Source organism: Hypanus sabinus, unplaced genomic scaffold (genome assembly GCF_030144855.1).
Source record: "Hypanus sabinus isolate sHypSab1 unplaced genomic scaffold, sHypSab1.hap1 scaffold_199, whole genome shotgun sequence".
Lineage (NCBI taxonomy): Eukaryota > Metazoa > Chordata > Chondrichthyes > Myliobatiformes > Dasyatidae > Hypanus > Hypanus sabinus.
The window spans coordinates 512,234-534,425 of record NW_026780089.1 but is presented as its reverse complement, the minus strand read 5'-3'; the positions used below and the strand labels follow the sequence as shown (position 1 = coordinate 534,425).

The 22,192-nt window shown below is 46.8% G+C and overlaps 1 protein-coding gene across 1 annotated transcript in view; it reads left to right on the top strand.

The window, feature by feature from the left end:
* LOC132387561 (NACHT, LRR and PYD domains-containing protein 3-like) overlaps positions 1-20,736 on the top strand; it is a 47,740-nt gene extending 27,004 nt beyond the window's left edge. Inside the window, exons 7-12 of the mRNA XM_059959941.1 lie at positions 3,496-5,233; positions 18,676-18,762; positions 18,918-19,088; positions 19,244-19,414; positions 19,570-19,737; positions 19,902-20,736. Of these exons, the coding sequence (XP_059815924.1) occupies positions 3,496-5,233; positions 18,676-18,762; positions 18,918-19,088; positions 19,244-19,414; positions 19,570-19,737; positions 19,902-19,989 (2,423 nt within the window). The 3' untranslated portion in view covers positions 19,990-20,736. The remainder of the gene's footprint in view (positions 1-3,495; positions 5,234-18,675; positions 18,763-18,917; positions 19,089-19,243; positions 19,415-19,569; positions 19,738-19,901) is intronic.
* Positions 20,737-22,192: the final 1,456 nt, after the last annotated feature.

Sequence of the window (22,192 nt, the reverse complement as noted above, 5' to 3'; positions counted from 1 at the left end):
TTCTCTCTTTCATACTCTCATGGGGCAGAAGATTTAAAAGGCTGAAGGAATGTACCACCAGCCTCAAGGACAGCTTTAATTCTGCATTTATAAGACTACTGAATGGTCACCTACTATGTTATTATTGGCTGTTAATAATAATAAGCCCAATTTTATATATATATAGTAACATCATGCATCTCATAACTAATAACAACTCACTTAGATAACCACAATATACTCACAGGAGAGCAAAAAGAATACCATTTGGGTTTGAACAGCAGATAACAGATTAGGTAATTCTATTTCAAAACCTGTGGAGAGCAGAAATCTTTCAGTGATATATTGTCTGTCAAAACATTTATCTCATCCCGAAACGTTGACTACTCTTTTTTCACGGCTGCTGTCTGACCAGCTGGGTTCTTCCAGCGTTGTGTACGTATTCTTTGATCCACAGATCTGCAGTTGTATTTTTGTGTTTTGATTCTGTCCCTCGCGTGTTTAAGAGAAGTTCCAAATATATATAAAATTCATACAATACTTGTGAAACTTCTACAACATCTGATGAAGCATTGGCGTAAGATAATTGTCCTATTAACAACCACAAAGGAAGAACCACCATCATCAAAATAAATTGACGGATTTTCCAGAGCATCTCAGTTAGCCTAATATGGTTCTGTCTAGCTTGAAATCCGCTCATAATTTACTGAAATGGACAAAAATCAGGTATCAAATCAGAAACAAATATGAATTATACCTTGACACATCTATGCGTTGACGAATTGAATTTATTTGCTCTTGCATCAGTAAACCTAAAGCAAATAATTCAAATAATGGAACTAATTTCCAAAGATATAAGCAAGAACTTCAGACTAGAAAACTACAGAACATGAAACACAAAGCAAGGTGCAGTAAAGCCAGTGGAATATCAAACAGAGCATCAGGGTGCAATGCAACAGAATATGAAACATATATTTAGGATATCAATTAGCAAAGAAAATAGATCATCGTGTGATAAAGTAAAACCTTCCAACAAAATTTACTTCATGGCTGAAGAAAATCTGAATTTACATCAAGAATCCTGCAGTAATTTAACTGAATCTCATGACTTGCACAAGCACAATCAAGTGGTGGACAACATTCACAAAAGTCTTGCTTAAACTACAACTGAGGAAAAACACAATAAATTACTATAGCTGTGTGGAATGAGCTTCCTGTAGAAGTAGTAGAGGCCAGTTCAGTTGTGTCATTTAAGGTAAAATTGGATAGGTATATGGACAGGAAAGGAGTGGAGGGTTATGGGCTGAGTGCGGGTAGGTGGGACTAGGTGAGAGTAAGAGTTCGGCACGGACTAGGAGGGCCGAGATGGCCTGTTTCCGTGCTGTGATTGTTATATGGTTATATGGTTATAAGTACAAGCCACTTGTAGAGTTTTGAGGCCTCTATTTGTCTGGTGAGATCATGGATTTGCACCTTCTCCACGCCACCGATGTCCAAGGGCTTGGCAGAGCAATGTGTGTTTCAGTTCCTTGCTCAAGGACACTACAGTGCCTAAGCTGAGGCTCGAACTTGTGACCATCAGATCACTAGACCTACGCTTTAACCAGTTGGCCTCACGCCACCTGGTTAAGAATTAGAGTCCTTCATATCATACGGTGACCGATCATTATTTCAGATAGGATAATCCATGATAACAGTTCGAATATAATTTCACAGGATAAACAAGCAAAAACAACTTTTTAAATATGTATAGCCATTCCAAACACACATACAGAAATGAAATAGAAAAAAAAAACACCAGAAATATGCTGAATTAAAAGGAAAAAATGAAAGATCTATGGAACAGGTTATTCATTATCCCAACCGTAATATCGATAACCGGTATCATCCCAAGGACTTTACACAATAGTGTTAACCAATTAGGCCCACACGGCAATACGTGTAAAACTTTGAAAACCCACAATACTATACACCGCGAGAATAGTCTGATATTTTCTATCAATTCAGACATGAGTGTGCTTGGCTCTGCCCGTACCTCAAGTTTTACCAGTTTATGCTAAGAAAATAATAATAATAATAATAATAATAATAATAATAATAATAATAATAATAATAATAATAATAATAATAATAACAACAATAATAACAACAACAACAACTTATTTATAAAGCACCTTTCATCCAGACGATGCCTTCAAACCACATCACAACGGGATAAAGTGCAAACCAGAAAATAATAGACAAAATTTTGTCAGTGGTAATATACACCTCAGAATTCTGCACAGTACTGTAGTTTTAGCTGTTGAATTATACAGTTTAGGAGCACAGTTCCAAAAACAAAACCATGATCTCCCAATGATCCTTTGGCCTTCTACCTTATTGTCTGCCTGCATTGCATTTTCTCAGCAACTGAAACACTGTTTCCCTGAACTATTCTGTTCCGTTTTTCCTTGTACGACCTCATTGCACCAATGTGATGAAATGATCTGTTTGGATCGCATGCAGAAAAGTTTTCCATTTTACCGTAGTGCATGTGACAATAATAAACCAATTGATCGATTTATTGTTGTCAATAATACTGTGCCCCTTGGTTGTTTAAGATTGTTATAACCGGGGGTGGCAGTGGGGATGAGCTGACTGGCATATCCTGCGACACCTCTGGTGCCAAGCTGCCTCAGTCTCTGCCATTCCTTTGTGTTCATCAGGTGCATGGAGAGAGGGAGCTTGCTACATTGGCAAAAGCTTCCTCTCCATATCGTAGTGTCCCGGCCTGCAGGGGCAGGACATCCACTTTCCACTCTGACAGACAGAGGCCTCATAAGACAGCGCCCCACACTCCCACAGCAAGACTGATGAGTAGCGTTTGCCAAGACTTCACCGCCATCTCCCACAAACATGATGTACATCACTGAGACAGACGCTTGCGGTTTCTTCCATTAACAGAGATTCCATCTTTCCACCAATCCTCCATCACTGCGATTTAAAACTACCCATTTTCTTTATTGTTATTGCGATGGGTTATCGATCCGCAATTCCATTGTGTTTGTCCTCCAGATGCTGCCCGACTTGACTATTTTACGCATATTCTGCTCCTGTTTTGATGCAAGAGCAGTGGACGCCTGTGACTCCCCAGTGTGCAGCTTTGCCAAAATGCACAGTGTCCTGCTCTCCATATTTCCAAACTTGAACATCCTCTGCTAGTGATGCAAACAATGCTTTGAATACAGTGAAGTGTTGTTGTAACGGGAGAACAGCCAGGGTTGGAATAGGATATCAGGGGAATGTTCACCTTCACAAGTCATTAGTACCAGAACATGAGGATTGGACATTTTCTGGGACATCCATCGCTCTCAGTTCCAGTGTCTGTGAACAGAATTTTACTTTCTGTCCTAATATCCATGGCAGCATTAAATTAATTCAGGTAATCTCAAACACTGAATGCTGAAATGCACTTATAAAATTCTTTGTCAGTTGGGCCATTTAACATTTTGACGATGTTCTCTGTTCCCATGGAAGATGTTCAACAGAAACACAAGGAGACGCTGCGGGCACAAACTGAAACACTGAGAGTGAACACGATCCTGATGAGGGAGAAGGTGAAGGTTTTCCAGCTGGCTGATCGATACGCTGAGCTCACGGTCATTTCTACTGTTCGAGATCGGACACAGGTGGAACAAGAGCTGCTGGCAAGAGGCAGAGTCCACGAGGAGTGGCGACAGAAACATCTCCGCCGAGAGTTGGAAAAAATCCGGACTGATCAGTTACTCCAAAAGAGCTTTTCCCGGAGTAAATCCAAATCTGGGACTTCGGTAGCAGTGGCCGGAGTCCCGGGGATAGGGAAAACAACGATGGTACAAAAGATCGTTAATGACTGGGCCACGGGGAAAATATACCAACAATTCCAGTTTGTCTTCAGTTTTAAATTCCGGATTTTAAACACCATTAATTGTAGAATAAACCTGAAGGAACTGATTCTGGATCAGTATCCTTACTTTGGAAATTCCCTGAGAAAGGTCTGGAAGAACCCAGAGGGATTATTGTTTATATTCGATGGTTTAGATGAATTCAAACACAAAATCGATTTTGCGGACTGTCGGAGAGCTACAGAACCCAAGCACCAGTGCCCAGATCCCGAGTGGTGGTGTGAACTGTCTGACATTGTGTACAGTTTAATCCAGGGCAAGCTGCTCCCAGGGTGTTCAGTGCTGGTGACCACCCGCCCCACTGCGTTACGTTTATTGGAAAAGGCAGAGATCGGTATCCGGGCTGAAATCCTGGGATTCGTTGATGAGGAACGGAAGGAATATTTCATCAGACATTTTGAAGATCAGACGGTGGCGGAAGCTGTTTTCAAACACGTGAAGGACAACGAGATCCTGTACACCATGAGCTACAACCCCTCCTACTGCTGGATCCTCGCTCTGGCACTGGGTCCCTTCTTCACACAAAGAGTCAGGGACCCACAGCGAGTTCCCAAGACTATCACCCAACTGTACTCCTACTATATTTACAACATCCTGAAAAACCACAGCCGTGAGATTGAGAACCCCCGTGATGTGTTACTCAGGGTTGGTCAGATGGCCTTCAGAGGAGTGTCCGAGAAGAAGATTGTGTTTACAGATGGAGATTTGATCAAGTACAATCTGCAGCCTTCCCAGTTCCTGTCAGGGTTCCTGATGGAGCTTTTGGAGAGAGAGGATTCTGCCAGGAATGTGGTGTACACATTCCCACACCTCACCATCCAAGAGTTTGCAGCTGCAGTCGCACAATTCCTGAACCCACATCCCGTGGATATCCTGAAATTCCTCACTGAAGCCCACAGCATGACAGATGGGCGATTTGAGATATTTCTCCGTTTTGTTGCTGGACTCTCCTCCCCAATGACAGCTCGGGGCCTGGAGGAATTTCTGGGTCCATTTCCTCTTGAAACAGTCTGCCGGGTGATTGACTGGGTGAAGGAGGAGGTTAAACGCCAGAGTGAAAACACAGAGAGTGAAGCCGGTAAAAGGAGCCTCCTGAACACATTACACTACCTGTTTGAGTCTCAGAATCGTGGGCTGGCTCAGGCCTCACTGGGATCGGTGGAAACACTTTCGTTCCGTGGAATGACACTGACTCCGATTGACTGCGCGGTCCTGTCTCATGTCATCGGACTCTGCGATACAATAACACACCTCGACCTACAGAAGTGCCACATTCAGTGTGAAGGAATCCAGCGGCTGGGACCCGGGCTACACAAGTGCCAGGAGTTGAGGTAACTTGATTTATCTCTCACTCTGAACTGTGAAACTGTCTCATTGTGTTGCTTCAATGTAAAGGTATTTGGGTTAAACTGTGATAAATCAGATTGTGATGAACTGTGACTAATGCCCAGGGGATCGGTCAGTAATTCCTCAAGGACGGGAGGGTTCTGTGGTTCCTTGTGAAGGAATGTTGGAAACTTCATCAGATCAGTGAACAACGGCCATTGGTTTAATGGTAGTAAATCACAGGAATGGCTGTGTATCTCTCTGCCTGTGTCACGTCCATTGATAATGTTCCTTCTCACTGTTACTGGGACAGGAGACCGTCAGCAGACTGTCCCAGTGAGAAGGAAAGAAATACCATTGTGAGGTTGTCCTCCGCTGCCCTTCCCCGTGGGTGACTTTGCTCACTAACAGATATGCAGAGAGCGAGGGCGCATCTCCTCTGGGCCTCTGTTCAGACCCAACACACACGTACAAAAAATTTTCTGCATTCTCTCGTCTTGTAGGATTGTCGATTGTCGTTTAGCCTTGGAATACTCCTGTAGGACTTTTCATCCCAATCCCCCTTCGATTCTTAGGGATCTCGTCCCAATCCCTATTCCTCCTGTGAGCTCTGTATTACCCTTTCCACATCCTCCAGTAACATGTCTTTTCCCCACCCCCCTTCCGGTGGGATTTCTCTTCGCCATCCCCCTTCATCCTGTGGGAAATCTCCTCCTTATCCCCTTTTCTACTGTGGGATCTCTCTACCCCATCCCCCCTCCTCCTGTGGGAACCATTCCCCTTCCTCCTGTGGGATCTCTCTACCCCATCCCCCTTCCTCCTGTGGGATCTCTCTTCCCCATCCCCCTTCCTCCTGTGGGATCTCTCTACCCCATCCCCCTTCCGCCTGTGGGAACTGTCCTCCCCATATTCCTTCATAGAATCATAAAATCATAGAACACTACAGCACAGAAAACAAGCCATTTGGCCCTTCTGCTGTGTTGCAAAACTTTATTCTGCTAGTCCCATTGACCTGCACACAGTCCATAACTCTCCAGACCTCTCCCATCCATGCATCTGATTTACTCTTAAAACTTAAGACTGAGTCCACATTTTCTACATCAGATGGCAGCCCGTTCCACACTCTCACCACTCACTGAGTGAGGAAGTTCCTCCTAATGCTTCCACTAAACCTTTCCCCTTTCACGCTGAAGCCAAGTCCTTTTGTAATTTATCTCTCCTAATCTGTGTGGAAAGTGCCCATTCGCATCTAGCCTGTCTATACCCCTCGTAATTTTGTAAACTTCTATCAAATACCCCCTCATTCTTCTGCGCTCCAAGGAATAAAGTCCTATCCTGTTCATTCTTTCCTTGCAACTCAACTCCTGAAGAGCTGGCAACATCCTAGCAAATCTTTTCTGCACTCTTTCAGTCTTACTGATATCCTTCCTATAGTTCAGTGAACAGAGCTGCACACAATACGCCAAATCTGGCCTCACCAATGCCTTATACAACCCCACAATAACATCCCGACTCCTATACTCAGTACTTTGATTTATGAATGCCAGGATGCCAAAAGCCTTCTTTACAACCCTATCCGCCTGTGATGCCACTTTCAGGGAATTATGCATCCGAACTCCCAGATCCCTTTATTCCTCCGCACTCCTCAGTGCCCTACCATTTACTGTGTATGTCCTACCTTGATTTGTCCTTCCAAAATGGAACACCTCACTCTTGTCTGCATTAAATTCCATCTGCCATTTTCTGGCCCATTTTTCCAGTTGGTCCACATCCCTCTGGAAGCTTTGAAAGCTTTCCTCACTGTCCACAACGACTCCAATCTTAGTGTCATCAGCAAATTTGCTGATCCAATTTATCACATTATCATCTAGATCATTGATATAGACAACAAACAACAATGCTTCCAGCACAGATCCCTGAGACACACCACTAGTCACAGGCCTCCGTCTGAGAAGCAATCATCCACTACCACTCTCTGTCTTCTCCCACACAGCCAATTTTGAATCCAATTCACAACCACTCCATGGATACCTTCTGTCTGAACGTTCTGAACTAACTTCCCATGTGGGACCTTGTCAAAAGCCTTACTAAAGTTCATGTAGACAACATCCACAGCCTTTCCTTCATATGTATTCTTGGTAACCTCCTCGATAAACACTACAGGATTTATTAAACATGATCTACCACACACAAAGTCATGCTGACTATCTTTAATCAGCCCTTGGCTGTCCAAATCCTTGTATATCCGATCTCTCAGAACACGTTCCAATAGGTTACCTACTACTGATGTCAGGCTCACTGGCCTGTAATTACCTGGTGTACTTTTGGAGCCTTTTTCAAACAACGGAACAACATGAGCTACCCTCCCATACTTCGGTACTGCACCCGTGGCTGAGGACATTTTAAATATTTCTGCCAGGACCCCTGCAATTTCTACACTAGTCTCTCTCAAGGTCCGAGAAAATATCATGTCAGACCTGGGGGATTTATTTACCTTTACTTGCTGTAAGGCAGCAAGCACCTCGTCCTCTTTAATCTCTATATGTTCCATAAAACATAGAATAGTACAGCACATTACCGGCCCTTCAGCCCACAATGTTCTGCCGACCCTCAAACCCTGCCTCCCATATAACCCCCCTCCTTAAATTCCTCCATATACCTGTCTAGTAGTCTCTTAAACTTCACTAGTGTATCTGCCTCCACCACTGACTCAGGCAGTGCATTCCACGCAAAAACCACTCTCTGAGTTAAAAACCTTCCTCCAATATCCCCCTTAAATTTTCCTCCCCTTAGCCATGTCCTCTTGTACTGAGCAGTGGTGCCCTGGGGAAGAGGCGCTGGCTGTTCACTCTGTCTATTCCTCTTAATATCTTGTACATCTCTATCATGTCTCCTCTCATCTTTCTTCTCTCCAAAGAGTAAAGCCCTAGTTCCCTTAATCTCTGATCATACTCCATACTCTCTAAACCAGGCAGCATCCTGGTAAATCTCCTCTGTACCCTTTCAAATACTTCCATATCCTTCCTCTAGTGAGGCGAAAAGAACTGGACACACTGCTCCAAGTGTGGCCTACTAGAGTTTTGTGGAGCTGCTTCATTACATCACATCTCTTAAACTTTATCCCACGACTTATGAAAGCTAACACCCCATAAGCTTTCTTAACTACCCGATCTACCTGTGAGGCAACCTTCAGGGATCTATGGACATGTACCCCCAGATCCCTCTGCTCCTGCATACTACCAAGTATCCTGCCATTTACCTTGTACTCTGCCTTGGAGTTTGTCCTTCCAAAGTGTACCACCTCACACTTCTCCGGGTTGAACTCCATCTGCCACTTCTCAGCCCACTTCTGCATCCTATCAATGTCTCTCTGCAATCTTCAACAGTCCACTACACTATCTACAACACCACCATCCTTTGTGTCACCTGCAAATTTGCCAACCCACTCTTCTACCCCCACGTCCAGGTCGTTAATAAAATTCACAAAAAGTAGAGGTCCCAGAACAGATCCTTGTGGGACACCACTAGTCACAACCTTCCAATCTGAATGTACCCCCTCCACCACGACCATCTGCCTTCTGCAGGCAAGCCAATTCTGAATCCACCTGGCCAAATTTCCCTGGATCCCATGCCTTCTGACTTTCTGAATAAGCCTACTGTGTGGAACCTTGTCAAATGCCTTAATAAAATCCATGTAGATCACATCCACTGCACCACCCTCATCTATATGCCTGGTCACCTCCTCAAAGAATTCTATCAGGCTTGTTAGGCATGATCTGCACTTCACAAAGCCATGCTGACTGTCCCTGATCAGACCATGATTCTCTATATACCCATAGACCCTGTCTCTAGGAATCTTTTCCAACAGCTTTCCCACCACAGATGTAAGGCTCACTGGTCTATAATTACCTGGACTATCCCTAATACCTTTTTTGAACAAGGGGACAACATTCGCCTCCCTCCAGTCCTCCGGTACCATTCCCGTAGACAACGAGAACATAAAGATCCAAGCCAGCGGTTCAGCAAACTCTTCCCTTGCCTCGTGGAACAGCCTAGGGAATATTCTTTCAGGCCACGGCGACTTGTCCGTCCTAATGTATTTTAACAACAGCAACACCTCCTCTCCCGTAATATCAACATGCTCCAGAACATTAACCTCACTCATGTTGTTCTCACCATCATCAAGTTCCCTCTCATTGCTGAATACCGAATAGAAGTATTCATTGAGGACCTCGCTCACTTCCACGGCCTCCAGGCACATCTTCCCACTTTTATCTCTAATCGGTTCTACCTTCACTCCTGTCATCCATTTGTTCTTCACATAATTGAAGAATGCCTTGGAGTTTTCCTTTACCCTACTCGCCAAGGCCCTCTCATGCCACCTTCTTGCTCTTCTCAGCCCCTTCTTAAGCTCTTTTCTTGCTACCCTATATTCTTCAATAGACCCATCTGAACCTTGCTTCCTAAACCTCATGTATGCTGCCGTCTTCCACCTGATCAGATTTTCCACCTCACTTGTCACCCATGGTTCCTTCACCCTAACATTCTTTATCTTCCTCACCAGGACAAATTTATCCCTAACATCCTACAAGAGATCCCTAAACATCGACCATGTGTCCATAGTACATTTCCCTGCAAAAACATCATCCCAATTCACACCCACAAGTTCTAGTGTTATAGCCTCATAATTTGCCCTTCCCTAATTAAAAAATTTCCTCTCCTCTCTGATTCTATCCTTTTCCATGATAATGCTAAAGGCCAGGGAGCGGTGATCACTCTCCCCCAGATGCTCACCCGCTGAGAGATCAGTGACCTGACCCGGTTCGTTACCTAATACTAGATCTAGTATGGCATTCCCCCTAGTTGGCCTGTCAACATACTGTGACAGGAATCCATCCTGGATATACTTAACAAACTCTGCCCCATCTAAACCCTTGGAACTAATCAGGTGCCAATCAATATTAGGTAAGTTAAAGTCACCCATGATAACAACCCTGCTATTTTTGCACCTTTCCAAAATATGCCTCCCAATCTGCTCCTCTGTATCTCTGCTGCTACCAGGCGTCCTATAGAATACCCCCAGTAGAGTAACTGCTCCCTTCCTGTTCTTGACATCCACCCATACTGACTCAAAAGAGGATCCTGCTACATTAGTTCAGGTATGGGGGAGACAGTCAGAGCAGAGGTGTGCTCCGTATGCAGTATGTGGGAAGTCAGGGTCAACACAGTTGTCCCTGATGACCACACCTGCAAGAGGTGCGTCCAGCTGCAGCTCCTATCAGCCCGAGTTAGGGAGTTGGAGCAGGAGCTGGATGAACTACGGATCATTCGGGAGGCAGAGGCAGAGATAGATAGGAGTTATCAGGAGGTAGTCACACCAAAAAACCAAGAAGTAGGCAGATGGGTGACGGTCCAGAGAGTCAGGGGGAGCAGGCAGAGAGAGAAGAGCACCCCGCGGCCATTCCCATTAACAATAAGTATACCGTACTGGATACTGTTGATGGGGATGACCTACCAGGAATGAGTTGTAGTGGTCCTGCCTCTGGCACAGAGGTTGAACCCTCAACTAGAAAGGGGAGGAGGGAAGAGAAGAGAAGCCGATAGTTTTAGGGGATTCTATAGTTAGGGGGGCAGATAGGAGATTTTGTGGGCAGATCGGGAGTCTCGGATGGTATGTTGCCGCCCTGGTGCAAGGGTCCGGGACATCTCAGATCAGGTGCAGGCTATTCTAGAGAATGAGGGCATGAACCCAGATGTAGTGGTCCATGTAGGGACCAACGATGTAGGTAAGGTGAGTGAGGGGGTTCAGGGAGTTAGGAGTGAAGCTGAAAGGCAGGACCTCCAGGGTGACAATCTCGCGATTGCTACCTGTGCCACGTGCGAGTGAGGTGAAGAATAGAATGATTATGCACATTAATACGAGGCTGAGAGCACGGTGCAGGAAGGAAGGGTTCAGGTTTTTGGATAATTGGTCTTTGTTCCAGGGACATTGGGAACTGTTTCGAAGGGACGGTCTACATCTGAACCGGAGGGGTACTAACATTCTTGCAGGAGTGTTTGCCAGTGCTGCTCGGTGGGGGGGGTTTAAACTAGATGTGCAGGGGGCAGGGATCCAGATCCAGAGGGTTGGTCAGAAGGAGCATGGGGTTAAATGTGTAGAAGGTTTGGGTGATCTTGAGAAGGTCATCAAAATTCAGGGTGCAATTAGCCCGATGGAAGTTCAAGGAGCTGGGTTAGGTACAGTAGACAGTGTTTTAAGCAAAGAGAGGTGGAATGGGCTAAGAGTTCTATACTTGAATGCGCGTAGTGTCAGAAATAAGACAGATGAGCTTGAAGCTCAGATGAAAATGGGGAACTACGATATTGTTGGGATAACGGAGACATGGCTGCAAGGGGATCAGGCCTAGGAATTGAGTGTACCAAGGTATACGTGCTATCGTAGAGACAGAAATATGTGAAGAGGGGGTGGGTTGGCCCTGTTGGTGAGGAATGAGATTCAGTCCTTAGTAAGAGTTGACTTGGGAACAGGGGAAGTAGAGTCTGTGTGGATTGAGCTGAGGAACAGTAAGGGTAAAAAGACCCTAATGGGTGTTGTGTACAGGCCCCCAAACAGTAGCGTGGATATTGGGTACAAGTTGATTAGGGAGTTAACATTGGCATGTGCTGAAGGTAATGCAGTCGTTATGGGAGATTTCAACATGCAACTGAACTGGGAGAATCAGGTAGGTGCTGGACCCCAGGATAGGGAGTTTGTGGAGTGTCTAAGGGCTGTATTTTTGGAACAGCTTGTGCTTGAGCCAACCAGGAAGGAGGCTATTTTGGACTTGGTGATGTGTAAAGAACAGGAATTGATAAGTGATCTTGAAGTAAAGGAGCCATTAGGAAGTAGTGATCATAACATGATAATTTTATATCTACAATTTGAGAGGGATAAGAGCAGATCAGAGGTGTCAGTGTTGCAATTAAATAAAGGAGACTACGGAGCCATGAGGGAAGAGCTGGCCAAAGTTAAATGGGCGGATGCCCTGGCAGGAAAGACAGTGGATCAGCAGTGGCAGATATTCTTGGGCATTATACAAAAGATACAAAAGCAGTTCATTCCAATGAGAAGGAAGGATTCAAAGAGGGGGAAGGGGCACAGTGGTTGGCAAAGGAAGTCAGAGATTGTATAGCATCAAAGAAAAAGAAGTATGACAGGGCTAAGATGAGTGGGAATACAGATGATTGGGAAAGTTTTAAGGAACAGCAGATCATAACTAAAAAAGCAATCCGGAAAGAAAAAATCAGGTATGAGCTCAGTCTAGCCAGGAATATAAAAGCGGATAGCAAAAGCTTTTTAGCTATGTGAAGAGAAAGAAGATAGTTAAGAACAATGTTGGCCCCTTGAAGAATGAATTGGGAGAAATTGTTATGGGAAATAGGGAAATGGCAACAGAATTTAATGCATACTTTAGATCTGTCTTCACAAGGGAGGACACAAGCAATCTCCCAGATGTATGGATGGGCCAGGGTCATAAGATATCAGAGGAATTGAGACAGATTGACATTAGGAAAGAAACTGTGATGAGTAGACTGGTAGGACTGAAGGCTAATAAATCCCCGGGTCCAGATGGTCTGCATCCGAGTGTTCTGAAAGAGGTGGCTCAGGAAATTGCGGATGCATTGGTAATCATTTTCCAATGTTCCTTAGATTCAGGATCAGTTCCTGAAGATTGGAGAGTGGCGAATGTTATCCCACTTTTCAAGAAGGGAGGGAAGGAGAAAACGGAGAACTATCGCCCTGTTAGCCTAACGTCAGTCGTGGGGAATATGCTTGAGTCCATTATTAAGGACGAAATAGTGGTACATCTTGATGGCAGAAATAGGATTAGGCCGAGCCAGCATGGATTTACGAAGGGCAAATCATGCTTGACTAATCTGTTGGAGTTTTTTGAGGGTGTAACAAGGATGTTAGATGACGGTAAGCCAGTGGATGTTGTGTACCTAGATTTTCAGAAGACATTCGATAAGGTGCCACATAGGAGATTGGTGAGTAAAATCAGAGCTCATGGCATTGGGGGCAGGGTTTCAACATGGATAGAAAACTGGTTGGCAGATAGAAAGCAAAGGGTAGCAGTGAATGGGTGTTTCTCGGACTGGCTGGAGGTGACTAGTGGGGTACCACAGGGCTCTGTATTGGGACCACAGCTCTTTACGATTTATGTCAACGATTTAGATGAGGGCATTGAAAACTATATCAGCAAGTTTGCTGACGATACTAAACTGGGTGGCAGTGTGACATGCGAAGAGGACGTTAGGAGAATACAGGGAGACTTGGATAGGCTGAGTGAGTGGGCAGATACTTGGCAGATGTCATTCAATGTGAATAAATGTGAAGTTATCCACTTTGGAAGCTGGAACAAGAGGGCAGAGTATTGTCTGAACGGTGTAGAGTTAGGTTAGGGAGAAATGCAAAGAGACCTAGGAGTCCTAGTTCACCAATCAATGAAGGTGAATGAGCAAGTGCAACAGGCAGTGAAGAGGGCAAATGGAATGTTGGGCTTTGTTACAAGGGGAATTGAGTACAAGAGCAAGGATGTCCTTTTGCATTTGTACAGGGCCCTGGTGAGACCACACCTGGAATATTGTGTACAGTTTTGGTCTCCAGGTTTAAGGAAGGACTTTCTGGCAATTGAGGAAGTGCAGCGTAGATTCGCTAGGTTGACTCCTGGGATGGCTGGGCTGTCTTACGCAGAGAGATTGTAGAGATTGGGCTTGTACACGCTGGAATTGAGGAGATTGAGAGGGGATCTGATTGAAACGTTTAAGATAATTAAAGGATTTGATAGGATGGAGACAGGAAATATGTTCCAGATGTTGGGAGAGTCCAGTACCAGAGGGCATGGATTGAGAATAAGAGGTCAGTTATTTAAAACAGAGTTGAGGAAGAGCTTCTTCTCCCAGAAAGTTGTGCAGGTGTGGAATGCACTACCTCGGAAGACGGTGGAGGCCAATTCTCTGGATGCTTTCAAGAAGGAGCGAGATAGATATCTGATGGATAGGGGAATCAAGGGATATGCGGACAAGGCAGGGACTGGGTATTGATAGTGAATGATCAGCCATGATCTCAGAATGGCGGTGCAGACTCGAGGGGCCGAACGGTCTACTTCTGCACCTATTGTCTATTGTCTATTACCCACCTTTTCTGCAGCTGTAATAGTATCCCTGACCAGTAATGCCACCCCTCCTCCTCCTTTTCCCCCTCTCTATCCCTTTTAAAAGCACTGAAATCCAGGAATATTGTGAATCCATTCCTGTCCTGGTGACAGCCAAGTCTCCGTAATGGCCACTACATCATAATTTCATGTATGTATCCAAGCTTTCAGTTCATCACCTTTGTTCCTGATGCTTCTTGCATTGAAGTACATACACTTTAGCCCTTCAACCTTACTACCTTTATACCCTTTATTCTGCTGTTCTGTCCTCAAAGCCTGTCTATTTGTCAGATCTGACTTTACTCCATGCACTTCTTTCACTGCTCTATCGCTCCGGGTCCCATTCCCCTTGCAAATTAGTTTAAACACTTCCGAATCATGCTCGCAAACTACCAGCAAGGATATTGCTCCCCCTCGAGTTCAGGTGCAAACCATCCAATCTGTACAGGTCCCACCTTCCCCAGAAGTTATCCCAATGGTCCAAAAATCTAAAACCCTGCCCCCGGCACCAAATCCTCAGCCACGCATTCAGCTGCCATCTCCTCCAATTCTTAACCTCACTATCACGTAGCACTGGCAGCAATCCTGAGAACGCCACCCTTGAGGTCCTCGTCTTCAGCCTTCTGCCTAGTTCCCGAAACTCACACTTCAGTACCTGATCCCTCTTCCTGCCTATGTCGTTAGTACCAACATGTTTCACGACTTCTGGTTGCTTTCCCTCTCGTACCAGGATGTCATGCACCCGGTCAGAGACATCCCGGACCTGGCACCCGGGAGGCAATAAACCATGCAGATGTCCTTCTCTCGTCCACAAAATCTCCTGTCTGCTCCCCTGACTATAGAGTCTCCAATGATGACAGCTTTCCTCTTCTCCGTCCCATCCCTCTGCACCACAGGGTCAGACTCAATGCCGGAGGCCCTGCCACCGTGGCTCACACCTGGTCGGTCGTCCTCACCAACAGCATCCAGGATGGCAAACTTATTATTCAGGGGAATGGCTACAGGAGTGCTCTGCACGACCTGTCTACTCTCCTTCGCTTTCCCCCCTGGGACTGTCACCCAACGACATGCTTCCAGCAGCATAGGTGTGAATACCTCCCTGAAGCTCTCATCTATGACTGCCTCATTCTTCCTTATGAGTCGAAGGTCATCCAGCTGCTGCTCCAGATTCCTCACACGGTCTTCCAGATCGCCCAGCCGCATGCACCTGACAGATGTGATTCTGCGGGAGAGGGGAGTTCCTCCAAGACGGCCACATCTCACAGAAGATGCACATCACCATCTCAGGAGGCATTGTAAAAGCCTGTCAAAGCCTCAAATCCCCACACACTCACTGACCGCTTTCCACAGGCCGCTGCGCTTGAGCTAACCCTCTGTTTATTTGTTTGAGCTGTTCAAACTGCTTGGTCACGTGACCTCGATTGACAATCAGCTGCTTTCTGCTGAGTCTGAGCTATTCAAATCTTGGTTGTCTTGATTTGCACAGTCCAAATGCCAAAACTGCCAGAATCTCTCGAGCCTCAAATCTCCACTCCTTCACTGGCCGTCTCACTCACTGGCTGCGTTCCATGACACTACTCTTTGTTTCCTTTAATTCCATCTCCGCTATGCCAGTTTCCTGAGTAGACACTGACGCAAAAAAAAACTGTTTAAGATCTTCCCTATCACGTGAGGCTCCACACATAGACGACCACTCTGATCTTCTCCGGGACCAATTTTGTCCTTTACTATCATTTTACTCTTAATATACTTGCAGAAATCCTTTTTGGTTACCACATTATCTGCCAACACAACCTCATGTCTTCTTTTTGCCTTCCTGATTTCCTTCTTTAGTATTCCCTTACATTTTCTATAATTTTCAAGTATCTCATTTGTTCCTTGTTGCCTCTACCTGATAATCAACTAATTTTACAGAAACATGAACCCCTCCCTCATGCACCATCTCCTCGGCCATGTATTTAGCTGCATTATTCTCCTATTTCTAGCCTCACTAGCACGTGGCATGTGTAGCATTCCGCCGGTGGGATATCGCTTTCCCATCCCCCTTTCATACTCTGGTCTCTCTGTTCCTACCCCCCCCCCCGCCCTTCCTTCCAACTGTTGGATCTCTCCTCAGCATCCACCTTCCTCCTGTGGGATCTCCCATCACCATCCCCCTTCCTCCTGTGGGCTCTCTGTTCCCTATACACCTTCCTCCTGTGGGTTCTCTCATCACCAGCTCCTTTCCTCCTGATGAATCTCTCCTCCTCATCCCGATTCCTACAGTGGAATCGCTCTTCTCCACTGCCCCCCCCCCCCCATGCACCTGTGAGATCTCTCTTCCGCATCCCATTTCCCATTTCCTACCGTGGGATCTCTCTTCCCCATCCAACTGTGGGGTCTCTATTCTCATCCGCCCACTTCCTATGGGATCTCGCTTCCCATTTCTCTTCCTCCTGTAGCATCTCTCTTCCGCATTATCCATCCTTTTCTGGGATCTCTCTTCCCCAAAACCCTTCCTCCTGAGGGATCTCTCTTCCTCCTGTGGGATCTCTCTTCCCCGTCCCCCTTCCACCTGTGGGATCTGTCTTCCCCAACACCCTTCCTCCCGTGTGATCTGTCTTCCCATCCCCATTCCTCCTGTGCCATCTCTCTTCCCCATCCACCTTCCTCCTGTGGGGCCTCTTTCCCATCCCCCACTTCCTGTGGGATCTCTCCTAATCTTCCCAGTTCCTCCTGTCGGATCTATCTTCCCCATCCCCCTTCCTCCTTTGGGCTCTCTCTTCCCCGTCCCCCTTTCTCCTGTGGGATTTCTCTTCCCAATCCCACTTCCTCCTGTGGGATCGCACTTCCCCATCTCCCTTCCTCCGGTGGGCTCTCCATTCCCAATCTCCCTTCTCTTATGAGATCGCTCTTCCCTATCCCCTTCCTCATGTGGGATTTATCTTCAACACTCCTTTTCTTCCCGTGGGATCTCTCTTCCCCATCCCCCATCTTTGTCTGGGATCTCGTTTCCCCATCCCCCATCCTCCTGTGGGTCCTCTGTTCCCATCCCTCACTCTTCTTGCGGGACCTCCCTTCTACATCCCCATTCCTGCTTTTGGTTTGCTCGTCCCTCTGACCTCCTCCTGTGGGCTCTCTCTTCACCATCCCCCTTCCTTCATTTGGGCCTCTGTTCCCATTCCCCTCTTCCTGTGGCATCTGTCTTTCTCATCTCCCTTCCTCCTGTGGCATCTCTATCCTCCATCCCGGTACTCCAGTGGGAACTATCTTCCCCATCCCCCTTCCTCCGGTGGGATATCTCTTCCCCATTCACATTCCTCTTTGGGATCACTCGTCCATCCGAAATCCTCCGGTGGGCTCTCACTTCCACATCCCGCTTCCACCTGTGGGATCTCTCCTACTCATCCCACAACCTCCTGTCTGATCTCTCTTCAACATGCTTGATCCTCCTTTGGATTTCCCTTCCCTACCCACTCCCCCCATCTTCCTGTGGATCTCTCTTTCCAATCCCCCTTCCTCCGGTGGGATTTATCTTCCCCATCCCCTTCCTCCTGTGGAAAATCTCTTCCGAAGCCCCTTTCCCCCGCTGGGGATCTCTCTTCCTCACCCCCTCCCTCGTGTGGGATCTCTGTTCCAATCCCCCTTCCTCCTGTGAAAAATCTCTTCCGAAGCCTTCTTCCTCTACTGGGGACTCTCTTCCTCCGGTGGGGTCGATTATATTCCCCTTCCCCATTCACCTTCCTCCTATGGGATTTATCTTCCCTTTCCCACATCTTATGTGGGATCTAGCTTCCCCTTCCCTTTTCCTCCTGTGGGCTCTCTCTTCCCCATCTCAATTCTCTTATGAGATCGCTCTTCCCTATCCCCTTCCTCATGTGGGATTTATCTTTGACACCCCCTTTCTTCCTGGTGGATTTCCCTTCCCTTTCCCCCTTCCTCCTGTGGTATCTCTCTTCCCCATCCCTTCAGCTCGGGTGGGTCTATTTCACTGTGTCCCATTGCCATTTCTGCATTTCGGTCAGGAACACTTTTCTCACCATCGGGGAATGGGACAGAATATCTGGAGTTTACAGGGTCACGCCGACAGACGAAATTACTGACATTCGGCGAATACCCTGGAGCTGGGCAGTGAGGGACATTGACAGTGATGGGAACACAGATCAGTGATTTACTGAAGAGTTTAATGTTTCCTGAACTATCCGAGTGAGAGAAATTCCCCCAGACTCATGGTTTGAATTACTTTCTTTATCAATCTGTCTGTTTGTGTTTAGACTTGGGCGGAATGACCTGGGAGATTCAGGAATGAAACTGGTGTCTGCGGCTGTGAGGAACCCAGAGTGTGAAATAAAGAAACTGTGGTAAGTACCAGACAGTGGGAGATTGTGTTTACAGTCACTGGGTGTCTGACACTGAACATTAATCTGATCATTAATTGTGTTACTGATAAACACTGGGGATTTGTGCCGGCTCCTGTCTCTTTGTGTCCTTCACCCTCACTCTCTCTCATCTCCAGGCTGGACAATGTCCATCTCACAGATTCTGGTGCAGAAGATCTCGCCTCCACTCTCGGTACAAACACATCACTGACAGAGCTGGACCTGAGTGGTAATAAACTGGGAGATTCAGGAGTGAAACTGGTGTCTGCGGCTCTGAGGAAACCGGAGTGTAAAATACAGAAACTGGAGTAAGTACCAGACTGTGGGAGAATGTGTTTACAGTCACTGGGTGTCTGACACTGAACATTAATGTGATCGGTACTTGTGTTACTGATAAACACTGGGGATTTGTACTGTCTCCTGTCTCTCTGTGTCCTTCACCCTCACTCTCTCTCATCTCCAGGCTGGAGGAAGTCGGTCTCACAGATTCTGGTGCAGAGGATCTCGCATCCACTCTCGGTACAAACCCATCACTGACAGAGCTGGACCTGAGTGGTAATAAACTGGGAGATTCAGGAGTGAAACTGCTGTCTGTGGCTCTGAGGAACCCGGAGTGTAAAATACAGAAACTGGGGTAAGTACCAGACTGTGGGAGATTGTGTTTACAGTCACTGGGTGTCTGACCCTGAACATTAATGTGATCAGTAATTGTGTTACTGATAAACACTGGGGATTTGTACCGTCTCCTGTCTCTCTGTATCCTTCACCCTCACTCTCTCTCATCTCCAGGCTGGTCTATGTCGGTCTCACAGATTCTGGTGCCGAGGATCTCGTCTCTGCTCTCAGTACAAACCAATCACTGACGGGGCTGAACCTGAGATCAAACTCTCTGACAGACCGATCTGTCCCTGCTCTCCGCCGCTTCATACTGACCCTCCCGAGTCTGGAGCGCATCCAGTGAGTGTTTGTGTTAATGTTCAGTGTGATAAAATATCAGCGGATCCGAGGGTTTTCTGGTGATATTTGTCTGTGTGTGTTGTTGAAACATTAACCCCGGTCCCCTGTTACTGACACTGTTGAGTAAACTGTTTATGTCATCTTTATTCTCCCATCTGTTTCAGGCTGTGGGGGAATCGATTCAGTGAGACCGGGGAGAAGGAACTGAGATCTCTACAGGAACCCAGGCCTGGACTGAGAGTGACCGTGTGAACATCTGAATGTGGTGAATCGGTTCAGTGAGACCTGGAGGAAGGAACTGAGATCTCTACAGGAACCCAGGCCTGGACTGAGAGTGACCGTGTGAACATCTGAATGTGTGAACATCCCCGCCCGCGGGATGGGGACATCTTGGCCCGCCCTCCCCTTTAACTCTCGCCCTTACCTTTAATGGTGTTGATTCCCAACGGTTTTAACGGAACCAGCTCGGGACTCGCGCTGTGTGTCGCTCGGAGCGGTCCCGCAGTGACGTGTTTCCGCCTGTTGTCCGGCGGGGCAGCTTCCACCGGATGTGTGTGTTCGAGAGCCCCACGTGACACCCCGGAGAATTACCCGGACAGGAAGAGCCCGGGGGCCGGGGCTCAGTCTGGGACACCAGTATCCCGGGGTGGGATCATCCCGGGAGAGAATCCTTTTGCTCCCTTTGCTGAAGACGGTGCATTTGACAGACTGGCCGATATAATGATGTTAAACGGACAAATCCCTCGGCAGTGACCCTGGATCAGCAGCGATCCCGGACACGGCCCTGAAGTGTGATTTTATAATCATCGGTTCCCCGATGCAGAGTGACGGTGAGAAATGGAACTGATTATTCAAACTGTCACTCGTTGTCGCCGGTCAGTTAATTGTGTGTGACTGTGAGTGAGTCGGGAGCAGCTTATTTATTCCCGCACGTCAGCAGCTCACACATGGTTTAATTTACATTTGTCATGATGAAATCAATAAACCGCTGTAACTTCCTGTCCTGGCGCCGGACTCGAGTTTTATTTGAGGTTTCTGCTGCCCCCCGCACCCTGTGCACTGCAACAGTGGGTCGGAGCTCCTCACACTGACACATTAGCGTCTCTGCTCCAGGCTGAGGGAGGTCGGACTGGCAGAGTCCGGGTAGACCATTCCACATATCCACCACACACTGGGTGAAAACGTTTTTCCGCATCTCTGTTCTAAATGGCCTACCCCTTATTCTTAAACTGTGGCCTCTAGTTCTGGACTCACCCATCAGCGGGAACATGCTTCCTGCCTCCAGTGTGTCCAATCCCTTAATAATCTTATATGTTTCAATCAGATCCCCTCTCATTCTTACAAATTCCAGAGTATACAAGCCCAGTCACTCCAATCTTTCAACATATGACAGTCTCACCATTCCAAGAATTAACCTTGTGAAAGTACGCTGCACTCGCTCAATAGCAAGAATGTCCTTCCTCAAATTTGGAGACCAAAACTGCACACAATACTCCAGGTGGGGTCTCACTAGGGCCCTGTACAGCTGCAGAAGGACCTCTTTACTCCTATACTCAATTCCTCTTGTTATAAAAGCCAGCATGTCATTAGCTTTATTCACTGCCTGCTGTACCTGCATGCTCGCTTTCACTGATTGATATACAAGAACACCTAGATCTAACTTGATTTCACTGATTGATATACAAGAACACCTAGATCCTAACTTGACTCCATTCAGATAGTAATCTGCCTTCCTGTTCTTGCCACCAAAGTGAATAACCTCACATTTATCCATATTAAACTACATCTGCTCTACATTTGCCCACTCACCCAACCTGTCCAAGTCACCCTGCATTCTCATAACATCCTGCTGACAATTCACACTGCCACCCAGCTTTGTGTCATCAGCAAATTTGCTAATGTTACTTTTAATCCCTTTATCTAAATCATTAAAGTATATTGTAAACCACTGAGGCCCCGAGTAAGAGACGGATGGGGGATGGAATACCGACATTACACACGGAGTGAAGCTCCCTCCACCGCATGCCATTATACACTCTCAGGGTCAGACACAAAATGAAGCTTCCCCCACACCATCTCATCTCACACTCCCGGGGTCAGACACAGGGAATCTCCCTCCACACCGTCCCATCACACACTCCCGGGGTCAGACACAGAGTGAATCTCTCTCCACACCATCCCATCACACGCTGCTGGGGTCAGACACAGAGTGAATCTCCCTCCACACCATCCCATCACACACACCCGGGTCAGACACAGAGTGAATCTCCCTCCACACCATTCCATCACACACTGCCGGGACCAGACATAGAGTGAATTTCCCAAAGAACCGTCCTGTCACACACACCCGGGTCAGACACAGAGTGAACTTCCTTCCACACCGTCCCATCACACACTCCTGTGGTCACACACAGAGTGAATCTACCTCCACACCGTCCCATCACACACTTGTAGG